Source organism: Pelodiscus sinensis, chromosome 2 (genome assembly GCF_049634645.1).
Source record: "Pelodiscus sinensis isolate JC-2024 chromosome 2, ASM4963464v1, whole genome shotgun sequence".
Classification (NCBI taxonomy): domain Eukaryota; kingdom Metazoa; phylum Chordata; order Testudines; family Trionychidae; genus Pelodiscus; species Pelodiscus sinensis.
The window spans coordinates 101,747,338-101,770,937 of record NC_134712.1 but is presented as its reverse complement, the minus strand read 5'-3'; the positions used below and the strand labels follow the sequence as shown (position 1 = coordinate 101,770,937).

Sequence of the window (23,600 nt, the reverse complement as noted above, 5' to 3'; positions counted from 1 at the left end):
TGACCAAGTTTGAAAAGCAGACTTTTCTAGGTGAATTGTGGGGGGGGGAGTCTATAGCTGGGTATTATCTAGTTATGGCAGTTCCATTCTGCCTGTAGCAGAGTGTAGCCTGATGTCTTCCAAGCTAACAGGGTTCATTCCTGCTGTTACTTCCTGAAGCAAGTTGTAGCAGCTAGGGTTGCTGCTCTGGCATGTAGTGAGCTCCCAATAAAATAGCCATTTGGGAAACATCTAGGATGGCGGTCATTTAATCCATCTACAACTCCATCGTTCCTTTCTGCTGTTTCTGGCAAAGGCTAAAGAGCAGCAGGAGGAAATCTGTAAGGCTGTCTAGACTACAGGGTTTTTTTTTAAAGTGACCTTTTTTAAAAAACCTTCACTTGTGTCTAGACTGCTGGCACTCTTTTGAAATTAAATCGAAAGAATGTGGCGCTTTTTTGACAGCGGTAAACCTCATTTTAGGAAGAACACTTTTTTTTTCAAAAGCACTCGTTTGAAAAATGGCATCTTTAAGTGCAAATGGCTTTTTCGAAAGAGCATGCAGATGGCTTGAGTGCTCTCTTTGAGAAAGTGGATCACTTTTCCCAAAAAATGGTGGCTGTCTAGACGATCTTTCGGAAAGTTTTTCGAAAAGTGTGTAGTCTAGACGTGTACCCATAATGACTTCAGTGGATGAAGGGAAATAATTATCCAATAGCAACTGTTGATCCTGGACTCTAATCCATTCCTGTATCTTATCATTGTAGGTACCCCCTGAATCCAGGTACAGCTTGTTGTGTACACACATCTCTCCAGTGTTGAGTCATTCATAAAGTAGTCCTTCTGTTCAAAGAACAAAATATAACTACTGACCAGGTTTTCCAAGACACATGTTGAGTGGTGGGGGCCTTTCTAAAAAGGGGAAATAGGCTGCTGTCAGTGTTGAGAACAAACATTTTAATGACAAACTTGAGTCTAATGACACCTGAAGATAGTTATCCCCTACCTTGCAGCACTGTAGCACAATAGAGACCATCCCATTAGTGGTCTTAAATACTATAAAACAGGTTCAACCTCCCTGGTCTCATACCTTCAGGACCTGACTGGTCCAGCAGAATCGCTCATCCTAGACCAGAGTAGGTCTGTTCTGCCCCCTATCTTCCCCAGAGCCCCTGGGCTGTACACTAAGCTTCCTGGCCCCTCATCCCTAAGCTGGACCATGTGCTGCCCCCTTTTCCATTGGGCTGGCCTCCTGAGCCCCCTTGCCCCTACAGTGCCCTAGAACTGACCCTCGAACATCCTTGGTCTATCTGGATAACAGATGCTGTTGGACAAAAGTGTTCTGGTTTAATACAGGCTGCACCTCCTAATCATTGGGGGGCAACCAGAACTCAGTGGGCTTCAGTGTGGCCTATAAGACTGTTTCCTGTGCATGGGCAATAGTATTTCTAGATTCTATTGTTTTTGTCTGTGTAGGTTTTTTCACAGCATTACAAAAGTGACATGGACTTAAAGCAAGTGTACATGAGGTGTACTGATGGTACGCAATATTGACTGAGAGCTCTGTCCTCCCTCTGCATCTAATCAGAACGCTGCTACAGTTTAATCAGCATATCCTGTAAATTCTAGGTATATAGGATAGTTAACTGTGCTTATCCCAGAACAGCCTTTGTTGGACAATCTTACGGGTCCCTCCTCTTTTCTCTCCTTCGCGCCTCCCCCCCCCCCCCCCCCCCCCCCCCGCGCGCAGTAGAAAGCCTAGATATAACCTAGGTTGCCCCTTACCAATATAAATGTTTAACCAGAATAAAGTGTGTAAATTCTGCTGAGGGACTACTTTCAAATATAACTTTGGTTAGAAAATTTGCCAATAGTCTCCATCTTAAGCCAAATATGACAAGTGGTGAATTTTTTAAGATGTTGGCTTTTACATGGAAAATGAAAAGCAGCCTAGGGGCTCTCAAACTCCAGCCTGCTCAGCATGCTGCTTGGGGGGGCCCTTTTCTTAGTTTCAGGCTGTACAGCAAGGGCTGTATATGTAGTAGATGCAGACCACTTAACACAGCAGTTCTCAACTGCCAGGAGCCTGCCACCAGCCTCTGGCCTAACTCCTGTCTGCTGGGGCTGTTGCATGTTTCCAAGCCACACTCCCAGCTTTTATTTAGTTCTGCCCCCTGGCGTTCCCAGGGAATTCACTTCCACAGGCAGCAACAGGGTGAGTGGGATGGCAGATAGCTGGGTGTGCTACAGCTGGAGCCGGGACCTGAGGCAGCCTCCCTGTGGCCCTAGCTCCGGTGATCGCTACATGGCAGGGCCACGTGAAGGGGGGTTGTTCCTGAGACCCTCTTCTCTCTACCTGCTTGGCAGGAGCTTCCTCCAGCTGTTCCCGGCCAGCCAGTACCCACATTATTATGCAGTACATAGGAAAATATGAATGTGCAGAATGTCAGCACTGTCAGATGTTAGTACTGTCTCTAATTCTGGTGCAATTCAGGCAAAAGATTGGGCCTGAGAATACTCTTTAACAAGTATTAGCAACTATTTTATTGTTTGTTTTTTTTTACATGTGTGTGCAGCAGTTTTTCAAATTCTTCTTAATCATCATCTCCTCCCTCCTTTGATGTGCTTGACATACCTAGGCTAAAATTACCATAATGAATATGCAGCTATATTGATTACCATAACTATGCAAATTTCAGTGCTGATCTGCTCACCAGCACAGCTGAGCATACATATGCAGAATCACAAACATACTCCAGCATGGGAGATTCAGAAACCGGTGGATCCGATTGCTGGAGGACAGAAGGAGAAGGAAGCTGTATACACAGAGTTTTGAACCAGCAAAAGAACTGCTGATATGTATGCCAAAAATCACATAGCATGGTAGATAAGAGCTATTTCAGGTACACATAGCAATGCCATGTGAAAATATAAACTTAGACAAGTGTACTGCAGAACAAGGCTGGCAAACAGCTGCTGTAGTTGAGAGCCACAGCCAGGAAGATGACAGCATGCACCCATAGCCCCAGCTGACCCAGGGCTCCATGAAGCGCTGCCTGTTGGAAGCACTGCAGAGGCATTTCCAAGGGGCAGTGCAAGTGGAGCTGGGCATCAGCTGGAGTTCCCAGCGGGTCCCAGGCTCCTAATGCTGCCCTTTGGAAACACTGTTACAGTGCTTCCACGGGGCAGAGCTGCATGGAGCCCAGGGTCAGCTAGAGATTCTTCTAGAGACACATTGCCATGGCATTTCAAAGGGGAGGCGCACATGATCAATTGCATGATTACTTGCGATTAAATTTTGTAATTGCTTGACAGGCCTATAAATAATTTCTGGCCTAAGCAGCATATTTAAGCTATTCTGTGAACTGATGGAAGTCTCCATCCAGCAGATGGATCAAATCTGAGCTCTGCTGAACTTTTTTTTTTATTACTATTCTCTGAAAAATTTTGTTCTGATTTAAAAATTTTTTTAAGGCATCAATTTTTGAGTTTTTATTATTCAAGCCAACTAGCCATGTGGCTAGCATGTTGGACACCGCAGGTATGTCTAGACTACAGTTTTTTGTTTTTTTTTAAAGTTGCCTTTTTTTTTTTTTAAACTTCACCCACGTCTGGACTGCCACCGTGTTCTTTCAAAAGTAAATTGAAAGAATGCAGCGGTTTTGTTGATAGCGGTAAATCTAGTTTTATTAGGAAGAATGCCTCTTTTGACAGATTTGTCGAAAAGCATGTGGATGTGGGTTTTTTTCTGAAAAAACAGATCTCCAGGGAAAAGCCCAGGTGGACACTCCATCTGCAGGAAAAACCTCTATTGTTCTTGTCTGTAGCCATGTCTTATAGGCACAGGCACCCTGGGTAGCCATTGTGGCAGGAAGGCAGCCAGAGGAAGCTACTGACCAAATGGCTGTCCCTGCCAGGCTGCCAAGGACCTTCCAGGGAGCCATCCCACGACCCATCCAGGGGGCCAAAGAGGCGAGCTCCAGCCTGGTCAGGGCCTGATGTTATTGGAACTTTGGGGAGAGGAGGAATCCCTGCAGGCTCTGCATTCCTGATGGCGAAATGTGGATATTTACGGCCACGGGGCTGGCAAAAAAAGGCCATCACCCCCGAACCTTGGACCAAGTGCGGGCCAAGGTAAAAGAACTGAGGCAGGGCTATGCCAGGGCCCGAGAGCATAGCTCCACTTCAGGGGAAGTGCCTCACTACTGCAGCTACTACCAGGAGCTGGACAGAATCCTGGGAGGTGAGGAACCTGTCTCTGCATGGGTGCTCCTCCATTCAGGGTTGGAGACACCTGTCCAGCACCGCCAGGAGGTGGCTGAGGACAACCCAGAACAGCAGCTGCAGGAGGAAGAGGAGTAGGAGTACCCCAACAGGAGTCTTGTCACCCTCACCCTGGAGCTGGTCCACCAGACCCAGGAGGCCTCGCAGGCATCTTCTGACCCTGGTGAAGGAACATCAGGTGAGTGCGCTCAGGTTGCCACACACACAGAATGGGGGAGGTGGGAGCACAGGGAATGTGGGCCAATCTTCACTTGTCATGCTCTTCCTGGACAACTTGCACCTCTCTGTGCATGTGCAAGCACGTTCAGTCCCAGGGCACACAGCTCGGGGAGGGCCCCACACATATCTGACCCCAGGAAGGGCTGTCCTCCCACCAGGCACTGCAGGATGCAGGCTGGTCACAAGGGTGCACACACGACACTACACAAACCACTGCAAGTGTCACACATAGCACTCGGCCATGTATGCACATGCAACACAACAATTGCTCCTGCAGACAGTGCTGCCACAGGCAAGCGGGTGGGTGGGGGCCGTGGGAGACCGAAGTTGCTCCAGGCCCCTGTCCTACATCTGGTGACCCACTGTGGTTGGACACTTCCCTGGGCTGTATGGCCATGGCGGGAGAGGCGAGACATTGCCCTAGCCACCTTGGGTCCCCTGTGAGGCTGGGGATGTGGCCAGGCCAGACGTGGGCTTGCAGTGACAACACTGGTGTCCCTTGTTCTAAGGACTTACTGATCACAAGCAGGGACAGTGTGTGCATGCTAAGTGATCACTTCTCCCTCTGATCCTCCACTGCTGGAGCAGACCAACGTGCAACACCTGTCCCACCACCACGGAAGCTGCAGGCACTGGTGGATCTACAACAACCTCATGCGCAGGCACATTGAGGCCCTGGAAAGGATGGAGGAGACCATGGCAGAGAGGACGCAGGAAGAGGCTCAGTGGCTCGACTGCTTGCTGGAGGAGTTCCTCCAGCAGCAGACAGCAATCTGTGGCACTATCTGGGAGACCATGGGTGTCCCAGGTCCTGCCCCCGTTGTCATTCCTCCCGCTCAACCTGCTCCTGCCCCTCCTTCCTTTCCCTCACCCACTGACCCCCCTCAATCCCTGCCCCCCCTTACCCCCTGCCATCACAGACCCAGCTGCAGCCCCCCCTCCTCTCTAGCCCCCTATTGTCCCGGGCCCCTGGTGACCCCAAGCCCGTCTAGGGCCACGGACCCGAGGCGGCAGACTTTTGCGGGCCAGGTGACACCCTCAGCCCTAAACCTCCCTCCCTCCTCCAGGTTTACATCCACCCTCCTCCAAAAAGAGGAAGAATATTCCAGCCTGCAGCCTGTGGTACAAGTAGGAATTTCTCAAGATCCAGGCATCATGTACCCAGCCCGACCATCCAACACAAATGTCTGTAAACTTTCCCTGGTGGTCGACGAGGGCCTGCAGCACCATGGAGAAATAGCCCTTTCTGTTGATGTACTGGGCTGCTCGATGGAGCTGTGTGTGGATCGGGATGTGAGTCCCGTCGAGCGCGCCTTCATAGTTCGGGACTCCCAGCCCAGCAAAGCCAGCCACAATGGTGTCCAGGTCTCCGAGGTGGATAATCCTGTTCAGCAGCTCCAAGTTGATGGCCCACACCACCTGCAGAAATAGACACATAGAAACACACAGAATAGGAAGTTAGAGGGGGTGTCCGAATCCTTGGCAGGTGTCCCCCATCCCTCCCCCTTAAGACCCCAGGAGCCCCCCTCAGGTGGCCGCTCTCAGCAGTAGAGCAGGGTGAGGCCAGGAACCCTCCCCCACTCCTACTCCAACCCCCACTCCCTCTGCCCTTTCCTGTTACACTCCCCCTACCCTGCATGGACTGTCTCCTGAGAGCAAAGCCGTAGCGAAGGGGGGGAGGGGCAATTTCCCCCAGGTGTCATGCTAGGGGGCACCGGGCTGGTGTGGGACCGAGTGCACGCTGCTCTTGAGAGCTGCTGGCTAAGTGCTGCTCCCGGCTCTCTCCAAACTGCCAGCTGGGTGGGAGGAGCAGTGGTTTGAAGAAAGGTGCATTCCGCCATGCCTGGCTGGAGGGGAGGATTTGATTGGGGGAGTGCTCCCCCCTGCACTGGGGGTGCCTTGCTCTGGGGGAGGAGGGCTGAGTGCATGGGGGGGCTGGCTTTGGGGCAGGGGTGAGGTGAATGTATTGGGATGCGGGAGATTGGGGGGGCTGGCTCTGGGGCAGGGATGGTTGTATTGTACTTAAATGGGATCTTTTTTGGGGAAAAGGCAAAATGCCACATTTCTTGGTAATACACACATATAGCAGTCAACACTTATATACATATAATACAGCACACACACACACCGTCTTGTTTTTACCAATAGCTGTTCCACCTAACTGCTGGCCAGATTAGTTAGGTGGGGGAGGGTTGGTGCCGGATCAATGCCCCCATGTTGACTGCAAGATGCCTTAGAGACGTGGTCACCAACTCATCGATCGCGAGGCCTCGACCAGTCGATCGCGAGGTGTTCGGGCAACCCCACCCCACATTTTACCCCCACCCCCAAGAAGCCCCACTACCCACCTTTATTGTAGTGCCGGCTTCCCGCGGGGTGGACGGAAGTCCTGTCTGAAGCCTGCGTCACTTCTGGGGGTTCCAGAAGTACGTGGGCTGCTCCCCTCCCACAGCTCTGTTGCGTGTTGGAGGAGGGGGCGTTGGCCCTGGAGGAGGAGTGCGGAGGCTTCTCTGCGCCACTGGCATCAGAGGCGTGAGTTGAGTGCAGGGGTTTCCCTGGGCCGCGGGAGCGGGGGTCAGCCCCGGGGTTTGGCCGCGCTGCGGGAGGGGAGGGAGTTGGCTGGGCCGTGCTGTGCCATGGAAGGGGGGGTTGACCCCAGGGTAGGCACCCACTGGGGTTGGCCATTCTGCAGGAGGGAGTGGAGTTGCCTCCAGGGCAGGCTCCCGTGGGGGTTTGGCCCCGCTGTGGGAGGGGGGGATTGGCCCCAGGGCAGGCACGTGCGGGGTTTCCCTGTGCCGTGTGTGTGTGTGGGGGGGGTTGGGCCCAGCTGCCCCTATACCCTGGCACAAGTTGTTCCGGGTGCCCTCTTTTCGACAGAGCATCCAAGCACTCTGGATGCGCTTTTTCGATCCACTTAATGCAATCTAGATGCTTTTTTTTGAAAGAGGCATGTAGTCTAGACATAGCCCACAGGTCTAATACTGCCCACGTATCGCAATGTCAATAGGAGCAGGACTTTAGAAAAGCAGGTCTGCTGAATCAGTATACTGACTGGAATAGCCTGCAGACATATCACATCCCATTGAGGCTGTGGCCACCAAGGTCACACTAACCTCTGCTCCAGTCTAGTATTCAAGATATCATTAGCCTGGAATCCTTTGAATTTACTGTTCCGGTGTGTCCAGAAGGGATAAGAGATTAAAGGGTAATGTCTTGTCTGGGGAAAATGAACCTGAGTAGAGATTATCTGTTCTATGATGTACTCCTGACTTTCTGGGGTGAGAGAAAGGGTGAATAATGGATTAGTATAGGAGCTGATATAGGTTGTGTTAATGTTTTAATAGCAAATTAGTTCTTGGGGGGATGGGGAAGAGGAAAATTAACATTATTTAATTTGTCTTCATTTTCTTTATTATGTCACGTAAATAGTTTACAGATTATAACAATTCTTGAGAGGATTATTACATTTTAACTATCAAAACTACGTTGAACGTGGTGAAACCCCAAAAGGGCAAAGAGTACTTCTGCATAATTATCTGGCCAGCCAGACCATTCTATGCTAGACAGGAATTTCAGCTTTGTTTCCAGCCTTTGACCTCCCAATTCATAGAGTAGTTTAATGTAAGGGATATTGTTGCAACAAATGACAGTCAGAAGGTAACAAACCCAGAATTTAGCCACGGTAAAACTGTTGTTAGCTGGGGATGAATCTTCCTCTTCAGTGAGAAATGCAATAAGAACATGAGCAATATTCAGTTCTTTTACTTTGTTTTGGTTACTGTAATTTATATAGCAAATACCACACAGTCCTTGGAGCACCAGGATCCTCACTTTTGCTGAAGTATTTGGCATCTGCAAGATAGCAATGAGATCCTGAATGTATTCTGATGCATGCATTCCAGCATTTGTCCCACCTGAAATTGAAGACGATACCTTTAGAAGATGATAGGCCAGTTAATAATTTGCGTGTACATTGGAAATTCTGAGCTAAAACTACCACAGAACCTTTTAAGTCAGTTCCATTGTGTGAAAAGTGAGAAAACACACAATCCATTGTGTGTGCTAGTAAAGAAACTAAAGCAGATAGTCATGAGGCTACATTGTAGAACTGGGACATGCGACATACAAGTTCTCCTCTTCCTCTACCTGCCACACACTTGATTTCTGACCTTGGTCACGTCACTTGGGCCCAGGCCCACAAAAATATTTAGGCACCTACTTCTTACTAATTTCAATGGAAGTTAGACACTTAAATTAATTTGAGGATCTGGGCCTTAACTTCTCTATGCATCAATTTCAGTGTCAGAAAAATGGGGACAATGTTTTCATATGCCCACAGAGATATTATGATTAAAAATGTCTACAAAGCACTCAAAATATGCTATAGAAGTACAAAGCTGGATTTATTACAATATATTATCCCCAGAATCCTTAGTTACTTCTCAAATGTAATACATAATATTAAATTGTCCTGTATAAAAATTAGTTATATATAATCAGTGATAGTTCCTTAACGTGTGTGTGTAGCTACACACACATTACATCTGCTTGAACTGGATGTGTTCTAAGGAGCCTGGGCTCTTTCGTGCACCAAGCCCTACAAATTTGTCACATTGAAAGTTAGCTTCCTCTGAAATCTCAAGCATTTCAACAGGATTTGTCTGTTCAGGGAACCAGCACAGAAACAATTGGAACCTGATTTCTTGTATAGTAGGAAATACAGGTACCTAAATATAGTACAGGGAAGAAGGGGCTTATTTACTGGCAAGTAACAGTGAAAGCTGAAATTTAAAAACCCATTCTGCACACACAGCATAATAGCTGAAGGCATTTGGTTTTTATTTTAATGCGTCCCAAGAATGTATTGGTTTTTGTTACAAAAAATGAAAGGGCAGGTAAAAATTGATGCAAAAAATTAATATTACAGTTTTCGGTGTAACTATTGAGGTTAATATTGGGGGATGAACAGACAGGAAAACAGCAACAATTAAAGAAAAGTAAGGGTATTGAAAGTAAAAGCAGCTTAACACTGTTTTATTTCATAAACTTTATTAATAGTAAGTATGTACACCTGTACACGTATGCATCAGTATATTCATACATTCCATTATATTGCCTTTAGCAGACAGCCTCACATTTTCATTTAATTTATTAGTAACATCTACTTGTTAGATTTTTTTTAACATAGTATGTACTTTCATGCACTTGAGTGAGTTAAAACTTGAGCAAAACACAAATAGTTTTTGTAAGACCAAGGAAACTTTCCTTAAAAATTGATAAAAACTGAAAATAAAGGGCTTTTGTTCATACTTGTTAGAAGAGCTACTGAAATCCCTTGGTATTTGGCAATGAGTTGTCTACCCTCAAGCATGTTGCTCTAATGTAATGTTTACTTTCCAGATTGCACATGTACAACTGTGTTATTTACTTAACAAACAACAAATAGACTACAGGCAGTCCCCGGGTTACGTACAAGATAGGGACTGTAGGTTTGTTCTTAAGTTGAATCTGTATGTAAGTCTGAACTGGTGTCCAGATTCAGCCGCTGCTGAAACTGATCAGTTTCAACAGCGGCTGAATCTGGACGCCAGTTCTGACTTACATACAGATTCAACTTAAGAACCCCAGGCATCTCCAAGTCAGCTGCTGCTGAAACTGATCAGCGGCTGATTCCAGGAAGCCCGGGGCAGGGGCTTCCTGTAGTCAGCCACTGGTCAGTTTCAGCAGCGGCTGACTTGGGGATGCCTGGGGCAGAGCAGCTGGGGTGCTGCTGGGTTGGTCCAGCTCCGCCGCTTTGCTTCCTCTCCCTGGTCTGCTGGAGACCAGGGAGAGGGCCCCGTTCGTAACTGCGGATCCGACATAAGTCGGATCCGCGTAACTCGGGGACTGCCTGTAGTAGCACCTTAAAGACTAACAAAACATATAGATGATATCGTGGGCTATTAGAAGTCCAGATCCAAAAATAAATTGGGGAGGGGGGGCGAAAGGAGAAAAAAATAGAGAGACAGTGAGTTGATAGTCAGTAAGGTGCTACTAGTCTATTTGTTGTTTTTTAAGTTAACCATCTACTCGGTCTCTCTTTTTCTATTTTTTTTTCTCCTTTCCCCCTCTTTTTTCTCTCCCCCTCCGCCATATATTCTTGAATCTGGACTTCTAATAGTCCAGTCACCTGAAGAAGTGAGTTGTGCCCCCGAAAGCTCATGATACCATCTACATGTTTTGTTAGACTAGTAGCACCTTAAAGACTATGGCTGTGTCTACACTGGCATGAATTTCTGGAACTGCTTAAAACGGAATACTATTCCGTTTTCAGTTTTTCCGGAAAAGGAGTGTCTACATTGGCAGGCTGCTTTTCCGGAAAAGCCCTTTTTCCGGAAAAGCGTCTGTGGCCAATGTAGACGCGCTTTTCCGGAAAAGAGCCCCGATCGCCATTTTCGCGATCGGGGCTTTTTTCCGGAAAAGACTACTGGGCTGTCTACACTGGCCCTTTTCCGGAACAGTGTTCCAGAATAAGGACTTATGCCCGAGTGGGAGCAGAATAGTTTTTCCGGAATAGCGGCTGATTTTGTACAGTAGAGCGTCTTTGCTTTTCCAGAAATTCAAAGGCCAGTGTAGACAGCTCGCAGCTTATTCCGGAAAAGTGGCTGATTTTCCGGAATAAGTGGCCCAGTGTAGACACAGCCTCTGTGTTGTTTTTTAAGTTTTTTCTGTTACAGACTAACTCTGCTACCCCTCTGAAGCTTATGTTATTTACTGTTCTTAAGGGGTATTTGTGTGCATGTGTGTATTTTCCAGAATTGTATTTGAAGTTAGGGGCAAGCAGTTTGAAAATTTGCTGAGCCTGAGCTTTTTAAATTTAATCTGATTATGACAAGCATTTGTATTTCCTACTAGAGGGCACATTTATTGCACATTATTGTTCCTTTTTATTTGAACAATAGCACATTGCAATTGAAAAAAAAAGGAATTTCTTGTTCTAAAATAGTTTGAGGTCTTTTTCCAAGGCATAAATGCAGAGAAGGCACTTCGTGGCATCACTGTGATATTAAATACACTGTAGTTTAGTTTACATAAAGGTAAATCAATCACCGCCTTGTCTCTCTCCCCCTGCCCCCTTTGCCACAATTTCCCCACTGACAATGAAGAATTCCCTGTAAAACGAATGTGATATGCCATAGTGGCAGCAGTGGGACAGAATTTGGGCATCTCACACCAGTTGTGCACAACCAAACACAGCTACATGTGCAGGTTGAGGGAAGAGTGAAAGCAGGCTCAGTAACACTACCAGTCATTCCCATCAGTCAGCTTCAGAGACCATATTCCCCTATAAACACATCCGGTCTCTCCAGTGCCGTCTGGTTAACTGGGATGTGCAGGGTGTGTATGTCGGGATTTGCCATTTATTGCAAGAAAACTATCAGTGTCAGCAGATTGAAATAACTGTAGAACAAGAACCATTGGTCATCTTCCTTGCAAATACAAGAAGGAGTCTGTTAGCACTTTAAAGCCTAAAAAATTTATTGGGGCATTAGGGCATAAGCTTTCATGAGTTACAACTCACTTCCTCAGATGCTGAAGAGAAACGTAAAAGCATCTGTGCATTAGCAGGGGTGGCCTGTGAGGCTAGGAAGTTGCCTAAGGCTGCTGGCCCGGACGCCCGATGATGACGTTGCGGGGTGCTGGGGTGCCTCGTGATTACGTTATGGCCATTGATGGCCGTGTAGGCGGGGGCGCCAATTGCGCCTTCTGCCTGGGGCGCCAGCTGCCGCAGCCGGCCTCAGGCCACTCCTGTGCATTAGTTTTGGTCTTGTATGCCATTTTCAGTGGCAAAAATACTCATTGAAGTGAACATTTTTAAATGGAGGTGTTACAAGTAGGGGTGATTTATGTTGGTTCTTGGACCCTGTTGCATAAAGCTACTGATGTCTGGCTTCTGAACTTGCTGAGTTATTGACCAGATTGCAGAACACGTGATGAGTTACACATACATTTTCCATGGAAAACATTGAGTGATTGAGAAATCATGTTCATTAAGTCTCGCCTTCCCTGACCACCTTTCCTATGCAAAATTCTAGATGGCCAAAAACCTGACTTTTGCATCTATGGAACCACTTATTTTCTGAGTTTTTGGCTGACTTTACATTCTCCAAAGAAATAGAATATCTGCCAGCAGGGTGTACTTAGATCATAACAAACCAGTCACTTTTTGCTGTACCTTTGCTGACATATAGCAGGAGAAGGGGCTCCTCTACCCACAATGGTACTATGACTTAAATTAACAGCTCACATTTTTCTAACGTTGTGATGCCAACTGATTATGAATATTTCTGACAATTATAGTAGGCTTGCTGTATGGCAGGCTCAGAAAACCCTTTTTTTTTCGGTTAAACAAGTTCAGTGTATTACTACTTATTCTTACTGTTGATACAGGTTTAAAATGTAATGCAGTGGTTCTTAACCAGGGGTATGCTTACCCATGGGGGAATGCATAGGTCTTCCAGACAGTACATCAACTCCTGTAGATGTTTGCATAGTTTTACCACAGGCTACATAAAAAGCACCAGTATAATCTGTGCCAATCATACAGTAATTTGTTTATATGGCTTTATATACACTGGGGGTCTGTCTACACAGGAGGTTAGTCCTGTCTAAATGGCCGTTTTTCTGGAAAAACTACACTTACGTCCATACTGCTATTGCGTTCTTTCGACAGAAAGTTGAACGAATGGAGGGGTTTTTCTGACAGTGGTAAACCGCTTTCTACGAGGAAGAAGCCTTTGTCCGAAAAAGCTTTTTTGGAAAAAGACACGTGTGGACGTGGAAGAGGGTGTTTTTTCTAAATAAGAGGCCTCTAGGAAAAAGCACAGGTGCCCTGGTGGCCATTCTATCCACAGTAATTACAACTGAAATATCGAAAAAGCTCATTGCTTTTTCATTGCACTTTTGCTGTATAGACACTCGCTTTCAAGAAAAGGTTTTCCGGATGATCTCTTCCGGAAAAACTTCTTCCGAAAGAAGCTTGCACTCTAGCCATAGCCTGACATGTCATAAGAATAATTTTATATTCAAGTTGATTTATTTTTAACACATATGATAAAAATCAGAACATAATCAATTTTTCAGTAATAGTGTGCTATGACACACCTGTTTTTTTATGTCCGTATAAGTAAATAGTTTTTAAATGAGGTGAAACTTGGGGGTATGAAAGACAAATCAGACTCCTGAAAAGGATACATTAGTTTTTAAAGGTTGAGAACTACTGGTGTAGTACATCTATCTAATGTCTTTCTACACTCCCCCCCAGGGAAGTGATGAGTGGAGGAAGGTCAGAAACTGAGTTTTATATCCAGTTAAGGAGACTTTAAGTTTCTTGAATCAGGATTTAATTGAGGAACATCAAAGGAGCCCCAAACATCTCTTGCTTGTTGGGGTGGGGCAAGGGTCTGTCTCATAATTTTTGAATATTTGTGATTGGCAATATGGTGTTTATAAATCATTATCTGTAACATAGCTCCCAACAGCTGAAGAGAATAAAGACCACCATATCCAGTTAAAAGGACAAGAAAAACTTAGGATACAGTAATAATAAGCTGACACCAATGCAGCTCCCTTCCAACACACTTTCCATGATGAGTGCCTCTTCCCTACCGATTATCCCTTCTTACAAGAACTTTTTCCTTAGAATACTTTTTGGGTGTGGTTGGTCCTTTAAATTTTGGAGGAGCCAACCAACTGCTTTTCTACAGGGGCCATTTTGTAACTAACAGCTGCTGACTTTTCCATCTGGTGAGTACCTGTTCTGTTCTTTCCACACATGCATCTCCTCCCCTTTCCTTTTGTATTGTTGAAGAGGTAGGTGAGATGTTAACAGGTAATGATTATTGTTTTGTCTTCTGCTCTTGGAGGTTATTGTGTTCACATTGGCAAGCTTTTCTTCTTGGTAAGGGCTGGACATGAAACTTTTAAAAATGCAAGTTAAGGATTACATGAAAACCCTACTCATCCATAAATTAGGGCCTTAATTTCTTTTTAAACTAATTCTTTTCCTCACTTTATAGAAGCAAGTCTGAGAACTATACATTTTAAATCACATAAACTGCTTTTTAGGGGTTGTGATGCAGGAAAATGGCCTTACTTTAGCACAGATATGAAACTGTTGGTTTAAATTATATTGAAAGAGCAAACAAGAAGACACAAGAACTATTTCAGCAAGCCAGTTTGTCTTGTTACCTGTGTATACTAGCAGTCCAATATTTTTTGCAGCTTGAGCTCTCTGTTCCAGGGGTAGTTGTATGTTCCTCACATCAGTGCCATATCTAACAATTTTTTGCTTATGAAAAATGTCGTCAGTTGGAGTGTAATGCTCTTCCTTTTCAGAAGAGAAAAAAGTGTTGATGAACGTTTCATAACAGCCTTGAAGGCTCTTAAATATACTTTCCATGAATCTGCAAGAAGTTGTCCTTAATGACTTTTTTTTCAATGTGTATAAAATGTGTGTTCTGAAACTAAATAGCAATCGCCTGGAAAGCCAGAGTATTAATTGTAATTTTCAGGAAAACCACTCAGCTTAGTAACTAAGCAACATTTTAGAATAAACAGAATGAAAAATGGAAGCTGCTCTTTGTTGTAACAGAGTCTGATGACATCATAGGATTTATTTTAGCAAACCAATGTTCTATGCCTCCATTTAATTGTAACACATTATCTTCTTCAGAAGGCGGAATGTAAATGTGTCCTGTTGGCTTAAAACAATGTGTTCAGCATGCTACAACCATGTGCTGTAAGCCTGATTTAGAGCAGTGAGGGATGGGACAACAGAAGCCAGACCTGAGCCTATTATATTTTCAAAATAATGGTTTTTTTTATTTAAAACATAATTTAAAATAATTTCTCATTTTGCTTTGCAGAAATTCAGGTAATACTCATTACATAATGATTGTTCCTCCTTCTCCTCCCCAGATCTAGTGTTGTGGAAAAATCTCTACACCTTAAATAAACCTGGCTAGTGATGTCTTGTGCAGGTGGTGGGTACTGGCGATAAACATAAGACGTCAGCTCCACCTTTCTTTGACTTCAGCTAATCATGCCTCTCCACCAGTACAGTCTGATTTTTCTTCCCTTCATTTTTCCTGCCTTTTTTGTATGTGTGTTAGTTTTATTGATCTAAAACTATCTGTTTACAACTTCTCCTGGACTACAGAAAGTTAGAGCTACAAAACTAGTCGCCCATGTAAGAGCAAAAGGGGGGGAAAAAACCCAAGCTATCATTGCTGTTTTTAATTCCATGAAAAACTGCAGTACAGCATATCTGCCACCATGTTGTGTAAGAGTATAAATTAACAGCATCTGGGGCCTAGTCACATGTTTCCAAGAGCTTATTCCTGTACTGCTGGTGTTTTCTACAGGTCTCTTGAATGTAATGAAAATCAGAGTATATTGCACCAAACAGGCTTAACCATGATTAGCTGACATGATGCTGAACAGGACTTATCCTTGGCTATGCTAATTGGAAAGTAGTGGATAGCATAGTTATTTGACTAGACCTTTCAAAGTTGTCTTAATTTTGTATTGGAGACAGACCTGTCAAAACAGAACTACAGGCCACCCTTGCTATAAACCCAAGATACATTCCAAAACACTTGTACTTACAGCAAAACAACTTAAAGGGGGGGAATTTTTTTCCCGTGGCTGATTTCCAATTTGCACAAATTGATTGGGGTTTTTTGGTGCAACTTAAGAGCAGAGAATGGGGAGGACTTAACACATCAATTCCTACAAGCGTCAATGACTTTAGTGCAGAATGGTTGTATACTGGGGTGACTTATAGTAGGGATGCCCAGTATTAACCCCTTTCCCAGATGTTCTTGTGAAGTACCTTTGTACTTAGAACATCAGAACAATGGTGAATCTCTACTTGCAGATTATTTCCTGGGAACTGTCCTACTGCACAAAGGGGGCTGCCATAAGTAGTAAACAAAGACCTTACTATATATTTGAGGGATTTGCCCCAGTGCCAGCCTGAAGAGAGTTCCACCATTGAGAACTGAGCCTTTTCTTCTCCACAATGGATGATGGGCTTTGCCCTGCGACAGCTACAGTGATTAGTGGCCACTGATAGCTGGTGCTGGAATGCAATTTCCTCTGTAGACAAAAGCCTGAAAGATGTGCGTTAAGATTTTTTAGTCCCCACAGCGGAGAAGGTTGAGCACACACATTTTATAGTTTGGACCAATGTGTTTAAGTGATTACAAATATTCTTTATTATAACTTAAATGTGATCAGGAATATGAGTAAACATGCCACAAAACTGGAAGGCAAAAAATAAGCAGATGTCAGAACAAAAGAATATGATGGGTGAATCCGCTCATGCAGTAGATGAAATATAAAAACCATGACATAGCTATTTAGCCTTCTGTAAAAAAGAGCCTATTTCCTTCAGTAAACAAGTACATCTTTTAGACTGTACAAATGTACCTTTTTAATTAAAGGAAGAATATACATAATATTTATAAATATACAGCTATATGTACATTGTTGGTAACATTCACAGTCAGATAAACTGTCTGCCAATGTATTTGGCGCACGAGGCTTCTTTTTGAAGTGAACTATTTATTTGTGATCCTTTTCTGAATAGTTCATCAGAAGCTGGATGTTTTAATTAACATCGAAGTAGTATTTCATGTCAGAGGTACTGCAGGACAAGAATGCCCTTCTGTTAAATTACACTCACCTCATCTGTTAATTTAAGGGCTATAATCAATAGCTTGAAGCACTTAAGTCTTTTATACTTGGGAGTTGGGTGGGAGGAAATTTTTTATTTGCACTCTGTCTTTAACAGCTCCAAGGTCCTCTTTAGTTTGCTTGAATTCTTTATACTGAAATTACTCTCTAGCAAGCTGTTATACACTAACCAGAGTGCATGGATCCCACTCCTTCCTGTAACCTAGGAAACAAAAATGGCTTCAGGGGTTCATGCAATTAATTGCATTATAGTCACTTTTTCTTTTTGAACAATGAGCATATTTAGCCTTCCATTTATTTCTATAAAACCTACGCAATTGCTTGATAGCACAAGAAAATCCCGGGATTAATCATAGTTCATTACTGGAGGTGAGAGGGAGAAAATAGAAGACCAGCAGAGGCATTTAAAATGAGTCAATGAAATAACAGCTCCTGGGATTGTTTCTACAGGCAAAACTTGGTAATCTATATTTCATCATTAAAATAAATCTGGGTAGTTGAGTCTCAGTCCATGCTGCTAGGAATCCTGCAAGGCATCCAACTCTGAGCGCCGCATGGAGAGTAAGTTGTTTTGTAGTCCTAATTGGTTTGCTTCCTACTTTCCTTTTTTAAATGCAGCATCACCGCTCAAGCGTACAGAACAACCTCACTAAAAGAAGTGCAAAATTGTGTAAAAATATTAAGATGCTGAATTCTAAAATATAAATTTACTGAGTGACTGATTTACTGCAATTACATCACTTACTCTGAAGCCAGCCATCAAAGCACTATCTTCAATAAAAATAACTGTTCCATCATAAGTTAAGAAGAAAAGCCAATAGGAACTCAACTGAGTTTACACTCTTGTTTTTTTCCCCCTTAAAAAGTCTATTAGTTGCTAACTTTCAGGACACGCTTTACCATTCTTCAATTTTTTGTTTTTTTGTTTTTAAAGCAGTTAAATTACAGCACCATCCCAGTTAATGTGAACATAGTTGTAATGATTGTTAACGGTTACGTAGAGTATCTTGTGTCTAAAAAGCAGTGGCAACTTCTGTCCCCCGACGGCCTCCAACTTTAACAAATTCCCGAGGGAATTTATCCAGCTGTTCATATGCTAGTCGCCCTTCCTCACCTGAGCATAAAACAATAAAGCACAAGTAAAATGTTATGTCATTTGTGTACATAAAATTCCACACCTTGCATTCTTTCCTGTGTAAAGAATTGCTTTGCTGATGATGCTATAGGAATTTTCACATGTTAACTGCAAATTAAGAAACTAGCCACAAAAATTGAGTATTCTGTAAGTGTTCAAATTATTCCTTAAAAAATGTTTACTCTGCATCTCTGTGGTAATTGTCCATATACTGTGGACTTGCATAAATATATTGGAAGACTGTTTCCTACTGTTTACACCATATCTTTTTTTAAAAAAAGCTAGTTTCTAGCAAATAATTTTGCATGGTAAACAATTTTTTACTATCATTTTCCCACCACATTTCCAGAGGAGAGGGATAAATACATAATAAGATGGTGTCTAAGATGTAATTTAAATGAATTATTTTTTAAATTTTATTTGTCCAAGACACTCTGCTAAGTTCACTGATGGCATAGTAAGGATTCAGCTTTATATGAAATTGTGTAGAGAGCATCTAGATCTTAGGCTGGACACACAAATCATCAAAACAAATAGGCAAAAGAAGGATATGAGTAAACATCACATACTCTTTGGCCTTTAGAGAGCATGGGATCGTAGTAGGGAGTATGGACTTACAGACAATCTAAGTTGCATTACAAAATGTTTGAGCTAAGTGGAGAGGATTTGTTTAGCTCAAAGACGGTGAGGCTTGTGATCATATGGCGATGTTTGCACAGGTGTACTGCTAAATGATGTGTGGCTTTCCAAGCTAAGTTTACCTATGTGACAAACAGAAAAAAGTAAGCAGCAGTTTGCTATGCCTTACCAGTTTTCCTTTTTCATGTACTGTTTTCTGTTTGAACTTTACCACATGATGTTCAATCTAATATCTTGTACGTGCTTTCAGGAAAATGAATGAGGTTTCCCTGGGCTTCAAGGTAGGTCAGAGGGGCAATGTGATCTCTTACACAAACAACCCTGGATTAAGGTTGGTTTTTGTGCCTCAAGCAATGCCACATCCAATAACAGAATGAATTCTTAGTGAACCAATAAGAATGGTCATACTGGGTCAGACCAAAAGTCCATCTAGCCCTGTATCCTGTCCATCGACAGTGGCCAATGACAGGTGCCCCAGAAGAAATGAACTTAACAGCTAATCCTCATGTGATCCACCCTTTGTCACCCGTTCCCAGCTTCTCACAGAGGCTAGGGACACCATCCCTGCCTATCCTGGGTAATAGCCATTGGTTGGACCTAACCTCCAGGAACTTATCTAGGGTTTTTTTTTTAACCCCGTTATAGTCTTGGGCTTCAAAACATGCCCTGGAAGAAAATTCACAGGTTGACTGTGTGTTGTATGAAGAAATACTTCCCTTTGTTTGTTTAGTGCTGCTGCCTATTATTTTCATTTGGTGACCACTAGTTCATGTGTTATGAGAAGGAATAAAGAACACTTCCTGATTTACTCTTATCCATACCAGTTATGGTTTTATAGACCTCTATCATACTCCCCCTTAGTCATCTCATTTCCAAGCTGAAAATCCCAGTCTTATTAATCTCTCCTTCTACTCCTAATCAATTTTCTTGTCCTTTTCTATATCTTTTCTAAGATGGAGCACCAATGTCTGCATGCAATACTCAAGATGTGGGTCTACCATAGATTTGTAGAGGCAATATGATATTTTCTTTCTTATTATCTATCCCTTTCTTAATTGTTTGCTTTTTTGACTGCTACTGAACATTGTGTGGATGTTTTCAGAGAACTATATCTACAATGACTCTAAGATCTCTTTCTTGAGTGGTAACAGCTAATTTAGACCTCATTATTTTTATATGTATAGTTGGAATTGTTTTCCAATGTGCACTATTTTGCATTTTCAGCATTGAATTGGCAATTATGTTGTTCAGTTTTGTGAGGTCCCTTTGTAACTCTTTACCCTCGGCTTTGGACTTAACTATCTTGAGTAGTTTTGTTTTTCCAGATCATTTATGATGTGTATGTTGAACAGTACTGGTTCCAGTACTGTGAGATGCTACTAGTTTCCCTCTCTCTGTTCTGAAAACTGTTCATTTAATCCTATCCTTTGCTTCCTATCTTTTAACTAGTTATTGATCCATGAGAGGACTTTCTCTCTTATCCCAAGACAGCTTACTTTGCTTATGTATCTTTGTTGAGGGATCTTGTCAACGGCTTTCTGGAAGTCTAAGTACATCTTCAATACCAAATTAATCTGGTCTGGTAGATTTAATAACTAAGAGGCCTTCCTGTCCACAAAGGTGGAGACTGGTTGTTCCCCTCTGTGCCTGATACTGCATTGTTTGCATATCAATCTCTTCTGTGAACATCAGTTTCAGGTGCATAGAGACTGCTGGATCAGATCCTTAATGTGTTTCTCTTGAAATAAATACTAATACACCAGTCATAATGAAAATAGCTATGGGTATGTCTACACTACAGCGTTATTTCGAAATAGTTAATTCGAAATAAGCTATTTCAAAATAACGCATCTACACACACAATGCATTTCAAAATAGCGTTTTGCTATTTTGAAATAGCGCGTCTACACTGAGTGGACGCTGAATCGCATTTAAGGCTGGCTGGAACCAGTTCCGGCAGGGCACCAGGTCAGGACTTACTGTGTGGGGCTGCTGCCTGAGGTCTGTGCCAGCCCTGAGGTCTGTGGTGGAGGGCTGTCTGCCAGTGGTTTGCTGGCTCATGTTTTGGGGCCACTGGGTCGGGGCAGTGACTGCTGGCTCTGATCTGGCAGGCTTGGCACAGGAGCCAGAGTCAACCCCTTTAAGGGCTCCGGGGAGGGAAGGGGGGAGGGAGAGGAGTGTTCTTGGTTGAGGCTGGAGTGGCCACCAGGGCACCCTGGGAAAGCTGAAGGCCCCCTATTTGATATGAGTGTCTACACATATCAAATTTGGCATTATTCCTTGTGGAATGAGGTTTACCAAATTCAAAATAAGCGCTCTGCTATTTCAAATTAATTTTGAAATAGCTGTTTGGCAGTGTAGACACTAGTAAAGTTATTTTGAAATAACTTTGCTGTGTAGACATACCCTACTTGGTTAGTGAGAACGGATTGCACTACTGTAAGAGAAGAGATCCCGTAGTGACAATCACTATAATGCAGAGGGACACACAAACTGCTACTCGAGTTGACCCTTGCTATGTGGCTATGTAAAGAGAAAGCTAGTAGGGGGTGGACCACCGAAGAGGATTTGTGGTCCAAGTTGCTTGCACAGTACTTTTATTGAGACGAACAATGAGGAGTTCTGTGACACCTTAAAGACTAACAAGCTTCTTAGGACATAAGCTTTCATGGGCTACAGCTCATTTCTTTCTCAACCATGTATAGCTTGTTTTCTTCCTCCTTTTTTATAGTCCCCTCCCCCTTTGGGGCCAATTTCTTTTGGCTTGTGGGGTTTTTTTTTTTTAATCTGTGAGAATCTACAGGTCTATTTGTATTTTGATTTAGTGTCTTAAAATGTTTAATAAGGACAAATGAAAAGTAGTCCACTTAAGAAGGAACAATCAGTTTCACATATACAGAACAGGAAGTGACTATCTAGGAAGGAGTACTGCAGAAAGGGATCTAGGGATCATAGTGGACCACAAGCTAAATATGACAACGTGACACTGTTGCAAAAAAAGCAAACATGATTCTGGGATACATTAACAGGACTGTTGTGAGCAAGACCTGAGAAGTCATTTTTCTGCCCTACTCTGCACTGATTAGGCCTCGATTGGAGTACTGTGTCCAGTTCTGGGCATCGCATTTCAAGAAAGATATGGAGAAATTGGAGGAAGTCCAGAGAACAACAACAAAAATGATTAAAGGTTTAGAAAACATGAAGTATAACAGAAGGCGGAAGAAATTAGACTTGTTTAGTTTGGAAAAGAGAAGACTGAGAGGGGACATGATATTGGTTTTCAGGTATCTAAAAGGGTGTCACAGGGAGGAGGGGGGGGGGAAATTATTTGAGAATAGGACAAGAAGCAATGAGTTTAAACCTACAGCAAGGGAGGTTTAGGCTGGACATTAGGAAAAACTTCCTGTGAGGGTGGTTAAACACTGGAATAAATTGCATAGGGAAGATGTGGAATTCGCATCACTGGAGATATTTAAGAGCAGGATTGACAGACATCTAGTTGGTGTTTGGTCCTGCCGTGAGGGCAGGGGACTGGACTTGATGATCTCTCGAGTTCTAGTGTTCTATAATTCTGTTTCGGCTTTTTGGATGCATTAAGTAGGGGTGGGGAACCTAAGGTTCGAGGGCTGGATGTGGCTCCCAGCTTGCCTGGATCTGACCCCTGAGGATTGAGACTCCTCTCCAACATTGGGGAATCCTATGCTGGTGCTCCAGCCCCTGCCATCCCTGGAGCACACACAATCTACTAGCCTTGGCCCCCCTAAGCTCTGATGTGTGAGGAGAATGTGGGAAGTGTCTTTTTTCTTCTCAGTGAGGGGCCATTTTTTTTGTTTTTTTTCTAACTTTTGTTTGGTCCCCAAATGATTTTTTTTTCTGTGGGTCAGTGGCCCCAGACCCAAAAAAGTTTTCCCACCTCTGCATTAAGTGGACACTTTATAGCCCAGTAAAATAAATATAACACAAACAACTCACCAAGAGAGAGAAGGGTTTCAGATGCTATTTTTCTGATTTCTTCATTGTCGGATTGACAGAGCATGACCAGCATTTTAATACTTTCAGTAGCCTAGAAAGTGCAAAAACATGTATTAATGTTACCAATTACCAATCTCTTCATATTCTTGTGTGGGTATAATAACCTTCCTCGACATCTCTCCCTCCCCAAACACATGAAGACATTTGTATCTTCATGTTTGAGCTCAATTTGTTACTTTTCTAGGGAGGGAGGGAAGGAAAAGTAACTCTGGTCTGTACTTCTGCTGCAAAAATCTTAGTTGTAGCTGCCCTTTCCTTGGTTGCAACCACTGTGAAAGTGGTGATGAGTGGAACAGATGGATAGGTAGTGTCCTATCATACCCAAAAGAAGGTATTTGGAGCCACATAATCTGATTTCCTTTATAGTATGAGATGACATTCTAATTTTTTTAAGTTTAATTTGATGTCTCTTCCCCCTGACCCCCAAAAATAGCTATTCTCTTTTCTTCTGGTTCTCATATATGACAGTGATGAGTGAAGTATCTGGATTCTTCCCCATTGTGCATTAAGCAACATAACTCTCTGTTCTGTGGTTCATTCTCTCCCATCCTTCACAGGAGGAGAACAGCAG

The 23,600-nt window shown here is 43.5% G+C and overlaps 2 protein-coding genes across 4 annotated transcripts in view; both read right to left on the bottom strand.

Annotated features, from left to right (window-relative positions):
* Positions 1–7,876: 7,876 nt before the first annotated feature.
* On the bottom strand, positions 7,877–15,965 carry ARMH2 (armadillo like helical domain containing 2). The gene is made up of 2 exons (XM_006134024.4): positions 14,713–15,965; positions 7,877–8,396 (listed from the first exon to the last, which is right to left on the bottom strand). The coding sequence occupies exons 1-2, from the start codon at positions 14,921–14,923 to the stop codon at positions 7,951–7,953; spliced, it is 657 nt and encodes a 218-aa protein (XP_006134086.2). The 5' UTR covers positions 14,924–15,965; the 3' UTR covers positions 7,877–7,950.
* Positions 15,966–16,170: 205 nt separating this feature from the next.
* The window catches only part of RIPOR2 (RHO family interacting cell polarization regulator 2), a 113,952-nt gene continuing 106,522 nt past the window's right edge, over positions 16,171–23,600 (bottom strand). The window contains exons 22-23 of one of the 3 annotated variants that reach the window (XM_075921135.1): positions 22,970–23,060; positions 16,171–18,337 (exon numbers count right to left, since the gene is read on the bottom strand). In XM_075921135.1, the coding sequence (XP_075777250.1) occupies positions 18,237–18,337; positions 22,970–23,060 (192 nt within the window). In that variant the 3' untranslated portion in view covers positions 16,171–18,236. The remainder of the gene's footprint in view (positions 18,338–22,969; positions 23,061–23,600) is intronic. The other 2 variants (XM_075921133.1, XM_006134000.4) reach the window with 2 other exon arrangements.

What these genes read in the sequence shown, in the direction of transcription:
- ARMH2 (XM_006134024.4), bottom strand. Translation starts at nt 14,923, where the DNA reads ATGGAAAGTATATTTAAGAGCCTTCAAGGCTGTTATGAAACGTTCATC. An exon ending in TGGACTGCTAGTATACACAG is followed by an intron (nt 8,397 to 14,712) that starts GTAACAAGACAA and finishes CTTCAATTTCAG; the next exon opens with GTGGGACAAATGCTGGAATG.